Source organism: Chaetura pelagica, unplaced genomic scaffold (assembly GCF_000747805.2).
Source record: "Chaetura pelagica isolate M959 unplaced genomic scaffold, ChaPel_1.0 scaffold109, whole genome shotgun sequence".
Taxonomy (NCBI): Eukaryota; Metazoa; Chordata; class Aves; order Apodiformes; family Apodidae; genus Chaetura; species Chaetura pelagica.
In genome coordinates this window covers 12,681,554-12,691,888 of record NW_009970725.1, presented here as the reverse complement: position 1 = coordinate 12,691,888, position 10,335 = coordinate 12,681,554, and the positions used below count along the sequence as shown (strand labels likewise).

Below are 10,335 nucleotides of genomic sequence, written 5' to 3'. Positions count from 1 at the left end.
CAGCAGGAAGAGAATGATACAGAATGCAAACATGTCACAAGGATAACATACAGTCCTGTAATATTATATCACAGTTTCCTGGTGCTAAACAAATACTGGCAGAGTACTGGTTCTGATTTTAAAGCAAACCTTAAGGTCAGTGAATTCTTCACCATTTCACGACTACCTGATCCATGATGCTACCACTGAAGAGCAGAGGAATTTATTTCAGTTTCTTCACTTTTAGATACGCTGAATTCTAGAAAACCCTCTGAGAAATTGGCATATGCACACCTCTGAAGTAGCCAGACAAACCAGTCAGTTTTCTGCTAAAAATATGACTGGCGGGTAATATGGATGTAACTATTAAAAATATATATGTTGCATAAAAGTGCCAGCAAAATAGCTGAGTTCCAGAATTCCTAACTGGGGAGTTTAGCTACAGGCTCTCCTAGAGGTTTTAAATACTTCATTGTTGCAATATACTCACAGACAAAAAAACCTCAAACATGTAGAATCTAAACACAAGCCTGTTCCTTCAGTTCACAAATTAGAAGTTCAGAAAAAAGTTCAGAAATTAGAACATTGAAATAACTGAATTGGACGCACTTATGACAACTGACAAAGTCTCAATGAGTGATCTGAAATAACCTGCTGTATCACTAGACAACATACCAAAAATGTCATTACCACAAATAAGCCAGGCAATGTATCAAGAAACTGCCAGCTGGACACACTATTAAATTACAATTATTGTTATTAAAGAGGGCATGTTCCAAAGAAAAGTAATACAAATTTAAATATTGTCAGTTTAATCATGCTTCCACTAAAAGCAACAGCCAAGCTGATAGCAGCTGTAATGATCATAAGTTTTGGTCTCTTCTGACATAAAATATGCAATTTTTGGTAAATAGAAAGAGATGCTACAGCCAGTAGTGACATATCATTGTCAAAGAAACATCACTGATGTGCGTTTTACTTCATATAGAAAAGAACATGACACCTATTCCAAGTACAGTTATATATTTTCCATTCTGTTCATAAGCTATGAAGCACTATCAACTGCTGTACCTAAATACAGTGTTTTGTTTTACTTAAATTAATAAATTGAGACTATGGACTAAGATATCTGCTTAACTAAGCATTTTCCCTTCTTAGATGAAAAAAATAATAGGATCTTATGCATGACATGTCTCTGAAAGTCCAAGTAAGCACGCTGCATGCTGTAACAGGGTGCTCAGGAATAGACCTTGAAACACTTCTGGTGACTCATTCATTCATTGACAAGCTTATATAAGAGCTGTCAAGACTATTCACAAATCTGTATCAGTTTTGCTAGTAATTCCACCAGAAATGAAACCTAGAAACTTACTTCATATCCAGTTTTTTCCATCATTTCACATTTGACAAGTTGCTTGTCATATAAACGTTAGTATTTTTACTCCCTCCTCCAAGCTTTGCCTTTCCTCACAGCTGATGAAACACTTTCAGGCAATATAAAAGAGCCCAGTCAAAACAAGGACAATACTCCAGCAGCATCAGACTAGGCAGCCCTTAGATTTTTTGCCTATTATTTCACCACCTTATCAGGCAGGAAACAACTGGTTAAAACACTGAATTCATTTGCTCAGGAAAAACTCTGCTGAACATTGGCCCAAGAGCTGTTTTACACTATTCTCCCCCTGGCAGGCCTGCCAAACAGGAACTAGGGAAGCAGCTTAGCACTGCACTGTCCCAGATCCTCCCTGCTTCAGTGAAGAGCAAAATTAGCTTTTCATTCCTGCCACTTCCCTTTTCTACATACGAACAAAGAAAGGGGGTCTGCTCACCAACATAAATGCTTACTGCTGAAAATGTGCGACTCAAGATAACTTGTCTGTTCCAAGGAACAATAGAAATAAACACATTTTGTTGCCACACAACCTCACTCCGTAAATTCCTGCCTTTGTTGTGGCAGAATTACAATGCATTCAGTCAAAAGGTAGATTGTACCTAATATAAACGGTCTCGACTTCACACAACTTAAAAATAGCAGTTGGCAAAAGCAAGAAAGAGTATTAAGAAGGCCATTTAAGGCCTGCAATCTTGCCCCTTGCACCTCCAGCCAGGGGGCAGAGGTACCACACGCTGCTGGCAGCACCAACTGCACTCGTGAACAGCCATGCTCCACCCCACAGAGAGCCTTTCCTTGACTGTATTTTACATATATTTACTATATTTATTACATAGGCATTGCAAACAGTCTCTTTTCAAAAAATCTGGCAATATCTTGTACTCTTGTGGGCTGAGTTCTTCTAGTTCTTCATCCTAGGACCACCCACTTTATCACCCAAGCACAATCACAGCAACTACTGCCTCATCCAAGCCACGTCACGGGAGGTTCCTGACCTGATGCTTCCCAGGCACTGCAGAAACCTATCACAGCTTATTGATTTGGGCTGCCTAAAATGTGGTCAGGCCTCCCTGGGCTACGAATTTGTTTGATGCCATTTCCCTCCCCATCTTTCACTCCCACACAGTTACCATTCAGCACTCCAAGCACACTCAAGCACATTAAACAACCTTTTGGTGGTCGCTGCCAACCTGAGACTCCAAATAAAACTTGAATTTGTGAGCAAAACTGAAAACTGAGGTCCTGATATAAAAGCTTATTAAATCTTGTTATTGTCTTTTTGTTTCTAAAGCAGTTGTTGTTTTACCTTTTTCCACTTAAGGCCCAGAAGCTTTCTTGGTTTAGGAACAAGGGACAAGATAAAATAACAAAGCCTTGTGCACATGAGAAAAAGCATACACCTGCTTATGCTTGGCCATTTTTAGTCTGCTGGGTTTTTTTAATTTAGGTATGTGGTCTGCCCTGGTGCATCCTTCTCAAAATAACTATTCCCAAATTGCCCTACACAATGAAGAAGAGCTATTTAAGATGCCTGACACAGGGCTGTGATTCAAAATGCAACATACATTTCAAAGTTCCTTTTGAGTTCAAAGCACAGTTCAGGAACTGTCTGCATGCAGTTGAATGCAAGGCACACAACACTTGACAATGTGAGCCTGACCTTTACTGCACAAAAAGCTTAATTCTCAGTCCTAGCTGATGACTTCAGTACGTTGCATGAGCCAAATTCTGAGCAATGCATGTACAAAGCAGGCTATGAAACAAATGGAAGTTTAAATCCAGATTTGAAAAGACAGGTTGGATCTATTGCTTCTTATTCCCTAAACTCCTAATTTGCAGGGGAAAGTGTCAGGATGGTAAAGGGTAAATCTCATCTCAGTGTGAAGTGATACCATATAATTCCATTGTGTCCTTACTGAGAAAAAACAGGAATTACTGCCAGGCTCTTATCCCATTTTCTCATTACATCTTCACAGGAGTTCACATTTAAAGAAGGTGCTGTGGTATAGAGAATAGTGTTATTTCACTGGAAGCTGTTTTTAATTCTTTCAATTCCATTTCTGGATTTTAAAACTTTTTTGTTTGTTGTTTTATTTAATCGAGATTTGTTTCAGCTCACTGCTGCCATGCCTGACTCCCAGCAAAGTACAAAGCAAATAATTAAAAATATAAAAACTAACAGGGGAATGGTGTATAACTTGCAATGGGGCTGTATCAAATTGCTTGCTTGCAGGGTTAGGAGCTGGAAACACAAGCCACCCACCAAACTTAAACCACTAGTGGCATTTCTCATATTGTAAAGTTCCAGAACAGTGATGCCTCAAAAACATACAAATACATTTAAAATACTACTAACTGGTTTGAGTACCATTAACTGAACGCGGGAAAAAGAAAATAATTTACTCCCTCTCCCGCCCCCAAACAGACAAACCAAGAAAACAACCCTGAAATCAACATCTTTTTCTGCTACTAAAAGATCCAAAAGAGGAAAAAAAACACAAAAAAATTAAAGAAAATAGCAAACCCAAAAAAAACCTCTCACCCTCTCCTCACTAGAGGTGCAGACTCTTAAGGACTGACTTACTTGTATCTCAAATCATCAATTTTAAAGCCTCTAAACCTGCTGAGACTGCTCCCCAAGAATCTAAAAACAAGCTCACTGCTACCCATGTAAATCTACATAGCATTTAATTCTCTTTTGCTGTGTACATTCTAATTCTATTCAAGTAAGGAGGAGGGTGAAGGTCTTAGTAATTATGTGAAGCCTTGTTTTGCTTGCAGGTTGTCTCTAATGGCATGACAAATTCCTTGATGCTCTTAGAATGTACCAAGTAGACAATAGCTCAGTAAAGCAAACAATTTATCCTGTGACCAATGATAAAAAGAGGAAGCCAACACTCCCTCTGGGGAGCACTCCTAAAGGGATTTTATAATACAGAAATAAGACTAGCTCCTGAAGAAATATCCCAGCTACTTCAAAACTAATAGCTCAGAGACCAGGAGGCACAGCAGAAAAGAACAAGCTGTGCTGGCTGTCTTTGACCCTCAGAAGGTGTTTGGCAGCTGGAACCTGCAGCAACACTGCAACCAGTAACTGGACTGCAATGTAGACATACCCTAAAGTCAAAGGCAGACATTAAGCAGTAGCACCTAGAATATAATTAATTATGGAATTAAATATATCCTTAATCACCAGAATATTTGACAATTTATGTTAAGATAAGCAGTAATTAAACTACAATTAGTGTAGTTACATGCAGGTTATCATTGCGATTTAGATACATAGTACAGCTTTCATACGAGGTGAAACCTACACAAATAATTGTCTTGTAACAACAAAAATGTACACTAAAAGAAATTAATTACTTTGTTCAGAGACTGTATTTCTAAAGATTCAATTCTAAATGGAAATTCAACATGAAAGATATTAATAAGCTTGGATAACTGGTGCTACAATAATAAAACTGCTAATTTTTAAATTACTTGAACACTTTGCATATATGTTATTATGTGGTTTAAACAAATAAATCTTTGGAAGTAGGATTAAAATCCACTCTATGCTACACAATCTACTTTTTAGTTACTGCCATTAGTGGGAGTTATTTTGCCTACACTTTTCATGAATCAGCAGCAAAACATCCCAATACCACTGTGTTTTTAAGCATTCAGAATTGTATAAATATTATAACCCTGAAATGTTATAACATAGTTTGTCTTCAGAGTGCTGTAGTACATTTTGGTCTGATTTGCAGCTAGAGACCTTCTATGGTGTCCTGCTAATGGAATGGAATTCTAAGGCATTCACAAACATGCAAATGCCTACATGGATATGTGATATAAAGCACAAAAAAGAGAATCACAGAATCATTTTGGTTGGAAAAGACCTTTAAGATCATTGAGTCCAACTGTTAACCTAGCACTGCGAAGTACAGCACTCAGCCATGACCCTAAGCCACACATCTACATGTCTTTTAAATATCTCCAGGGATGGTGACTCAATTACATGATTACATTGCTTTGTCCCTTCACCTACTAATGCTGTCTTTTCCTCAGGATAATTCATCAAGAAACTGGCAACCTTCACATATGAAAAGTTAAAAAGGGCCCTGTCATTCTTTTAAAATCTTCTTAGCACGCTTTTCTTCATTTCGTTCAATAAGGTCAAACAGCCCCAGAAAACCCCTGGGAGGAAGTCTTGTATATTCTGGAGGATGCATAAGAAATGTGTATTTGAGCCCAAAGAGGTCAGTCTGGAATCAATGAATAGCAGCTTAGGAAACAGACCTGGTGTTAGACACATGTAAAATGGATCCTCTGCCTTCTTCCACCACACATGTAGTCAGCTGAGCTCTCACCTAGCTTGGATGCACACTCTCACAAGATCCACATACACCCTTTCTTCCCTTCCTACCCTTCTCCTAGCTACTTGCAGCTAACTTACTGTCTCCCCCTAAAACAGGCTCTGTGAAGAAGAAAAAGCATCAAAACAGATGAAAAGAGTTCAGAAACAACGAAGGTGTCACTGTGTTAGTGAGGAAATGCCATCAAAGATTTCTGAGATGATGAAGGCAACCAAAATGGAGACGATTGCCCATAAGCTGTCAAAATGGAGACAGAGCTTCCACAAGAATAAATTAGTTTATCTACAGTGAAACTACTCTATTTTGCACTGATTCCTTGTATTGTCACAGATATTGTTATAATGTAAGACATTTTGGCATGTCAACTAAACTGCAATACCCAATACCAGGTATTATTTCCAACTGTAGTCAGCAAATGCATATAAAATTACTTACTATACTCATCAGTGAAAGAAAGATTATGTAAAAATATCTATTTCCAGAGGCAAAAAGACCACATGAAATCCACTACAGACAGACTCAGGTGTCAATTATATTATCCAGTGATGCATGGCAACCTGCTAAACTGCAGCAGCCCATCCAAGCATGTAAGAGTTCCCATACAAGTAAGGGTGAACAGTCCAGATGGCAGGTCTTCAGGAGAAAGTGGTCTAGAAAGGCTATATTTCTATTTCTATGGCTAAATATCCAGACACTACTCAGACATCAGACAGATGTATCATATTGATAAAAATCTGGCACAGATTGCTACTAAAATCAATAAAATTTTAAAACTGTAAGAGCCTGACTGTATTTTTATTTGTTAAACTTAAATTTACTAGTCAGTCAGGGCTGCTTCTATTAAAATTCCCCCATCCATATTAGCATTTTAGTTCAGAGGTTGAGTGAGGCTTTGAAGCACAATCCTCCTATACCAACTGCTGGTTCACAGAGCAGTTCTGTTGCATAAAAACAAGAGTCCTTTCAGAAAAAAAGGAAACTGGAAGCTTCTCTACTAATTGACTTCAAACCCAGCTGGGGACATAACGGTCTAGACTTAAGCATCAGTGACACAGTCACACATTCCAGTAGTGTCTGCAAAATGTGCACCCTCCACTCAGCACTCCTGAATCACCCCGCATGCCCAAAAGCCCCTCCAGTAGATCCTATGTTACCAACTACATAGAGTTATATCCAATGTCAGCCTTGAAATTGTGTGGGATGCTCTACTCTTCTTCCACCATCCATTAAGGCTGATTGTGGATAAAGCAATCACAGAGGGAAAGACTCCAGAAAGTTCTTCAGGTTGTTTTTTCCACAGACAAAAAGGGGTTCAAAAGGACTGTTTCAGTTCACTTGAGACATCCTCATAGATCACCTACTGCAGTCACAGAAAGATGTCCACTATAACCCACTAGAGTTTATTGCAGTAGACAATGTCAAACTCATAAGAAGAAGTAGGATTATGCTGGTTCTAAAGCAACAAATACTGCTTATCTAAATCAAACTTGAAGAATCTACTGCCATAAAATCTATTTGCATTCAATTCCAGCATCCCTAATGAACTGAAAGAGTGAGTGAATTTATTATAGAGCAACAGCGGTAATTGATTGAAATCAATGACAAATTTATAGTGATGGAGCATCAAGCACTTGGTCACAGAATCAGAATTGTTTTCGTTGGAAAAGACCTTTAAGATCATCAAGTCCAACCATTAACCTAGCCCTAACAAGTCCACCACTAAACCATGTCCCCAAGCACCACATACATCTACACATCTTTTAAAACCCTCCACAGATGATGACCCCAACACTTCGTTGGGTAGCGTGTTCCAGTGTCTGACAACCCTTTCAGTGAGACAATTTTTACTAATATCCAATCTAAACCCCACCTGGCACAACATGAGGGCATTTCCTCTTCTTCTACCACCTTTTACTATGGAGATGAGATCAATACCCACCTCACTACACCTTCCTTTCAAGTAGTAGTAGAAAGCAGGAAGGTCTCCCCTCCATCTCCTTTTCTCCAGACTAAAAAAAATTATTTCCCTCAGACACTCCTCATAAGACTTGTTCTCCAGATCCTTTAACAGCTTTGTTGCTCTTCTCTGGACTTGCTGCAGCACCAAAATGTCCCTCTTGTAGTGAGGGGCTGGAGCTGCAGACAGTATTCTAGGTGCGGCATTACCCTAAACAGCACATGCAGGAACAGATAAAAGGCTCTACCATGTGTGATGCTGGTACCTGGGGAATTGATGTAGGAATTAAGATACTGTGACCCCCTGGGACAGCACTGCGGAATGACAAAATTGTACTTCCTAGGGAGGTCTACAATCAAATAAACCCCATCTTTGGGACAGCTTTTCTTCAGAAAGCTTCAAACCATAAGTACAGTGACAATGTTCAGCACAGGGGGCGAAATAAAATCCAAAACAAACTTTCCAAACTGCAAGTAGAGATGAGAGGAGCCTCAGGAACATTTTTTTATCTACTGGACTGCTCTTACGACACCAAATTACTTGCTTGTGGAGACAGAATATTTTTTTTAAGTGAAGAAGAAAAAAACCTGTTTAACTACTGTACAACGGTAAATAACTGTAAACTTCCCTAAAGAAAAGCAGCACCCTAAAGAACTATCAAGTGAAATTCTCCTTGAATCTTTAGGATGTAATAAGAAACCCACTCCTACAATAGCTACTGTTACATTTATGATTACTATTGGACAGAAGGATATTGCATTCAAACTGAAGACATAAACTGAGGATTCAGAGGATTCTGCCAGTTCCAAAGCAACAAGTACTGCTGATCTAAATCAGACTTGAAGACTCTACTACAATAAAATCTATCGGCATTCAATTCAATGAACTGAAAGAATGAGTATTACAGAAACAGAGGTAATTGACTGAAATCAATGGCAAATTTCTCAATGGTTGCAATAGAATTATTTCACCCACTTTTAAAGCGTGTGTGTGTGGATACATTTCCTACATTTCCATTTATATGTAAACATATAAACATAGCCATACACATGTAAAAACATACACTTAGCATCACCTACAGAAGTATAATTAAGATAAACATCAACAAAAGATACTGAAAGATATTTTGATTTAAATTCAAAATTATTATTATTATTAGGAACCAGGTGACTATTATGAGAAACAAAATTTCATAACAAGTAAAACATACCTGATAAAAATTGGGCCAGAAAGTGCTAATTGCCAGTTCTGCTTTGTTCCAAGAAGCAGTGATGGATGTGTTCCAGACTGGGTTACCAATAGGACCATCATTAACTTTTACATATATATTCAAAGTGCCAGGGCTAGATCCACTCTTGCTTGAAACATAGTAGTGGAAATCAATACAATGCGTATCATTTTCCTTCAGATGGGGCAGCAGGAGGTGAGCCTTCTGTCCTGCAAATCTCCCAGAGGTATTCACCAACATGAAAGAGCCTGCAAAACAAAGTCACTAGTTCAATTTATTTTTTTATTTAATTTTCCTCTACCAAATATGGTGATCTGTAATCACAGTGTCATTAAAAAAAAAAAAAAATTAATAATTTTTCTTTGCTTCTACCAATGTAACAGTAATTTGTATCTGGTAGGCATTAAAAACTCAAATTACTTCTGAGAATCTTAATATTCTTTTCCTAAGCCGGTAGATATTAGAATCCTTATTTTACAGTTGGAGAAAGAAAGAGACAAATAAAAAGAACACTGAAGTAATCTGCACTGCCCTGCATCTAGACATGTTGGAAGATAATCAGCTGTATAATCAACTACCTGAGCATCTTTACATGCAGTCTATACTGGGTTTGAATAGCAAGGTTTTGGTAGCAGGGGGCTGCACAGGTGGCTTCTATGAGAAGGTGCCAGAAGCTTCTGCCATGTCCGACAGAGCCAATGACAGCGGGCTCCAAAATGCACCCAAGCCCATCAGCGGTAGTGGCAGCACCTCTGTGACAACATATTTAAGAACTGGGAAAAACATGTGCAATTGCAGCCAGAAAGAGGAATGAGAACATGTGAGCACAACAGCTCTGCAGACATCAAGGTCAGTAAAGAAGGAGAGGGAGGATATTGCTCCAGGCACTGGAGTACATTCCCCTGCAGTCTGTGGTGGAGATCCATGGTGGAGCAGATATCCAGCTGCAGCCCATGGAGGATCCCATGCTGGGGTGGGTGGATCTCCAAAGAAGGCTGATTCCATGGAAAGTCCATGTTGCAGCAGACATCTGGCAGGACTTTAGGACCTGTGAAGAACCCACGCTGGAGAACTTAATCAAGAACTGTGGTCCATGGGACAAACCCCATGCTGGAGCAGGAGAAGAGTGTGAGGATTTGTCCCCCTGAGGAGCAAGGAATGGCAGAGACAACATGATGAAGCGACCACAACCCCCACTCCCCATTCCCTGCGTCGCTGGGTGGGAGAAGGTAGAGAAATCTCTAGTGAAGCTGAGCCCAGGAAGAAAGGAGGGGTGGGGGAAAGTTGTTCTAAGATGTTTTTATTTCTCAGCACTCTACTCTGATTTGACTGGTAATAATTACATTTATTTCTTCAAGTCAAGTCTATTTTGCCCATGATGGTAACAGCTAAGTGATTTCCCTGCCCTTATCTCAAC

At 39.1% G+C, this 10,335-nt stretch overlaps 1 protein-coding gene across 1 annotated transcript in view; it reads right to left on the bottom strand.

The window, feature by feature from the left end:
- PTPRM (protein tyrosine phosphatase, receptor type, M) overlaps window positions 1–9,158 on the bottom strand; it is a 331,529-nt gene extending 322,371 nt beyond the window's left edge. The window contains exon 1 of the mRNA XM_010006866.1: window positions 8,901–9,158. Coding sequence (XP_010005168.1) covers window positions 8,901–9,158 — 258 coding nt within the window. The remainder of the gene's footprint in view (window positions 1–8,900) is intronic.
- Between the last annotated feature and the right edge of the window lie 1,177 nt (window positions 9,159–10,335).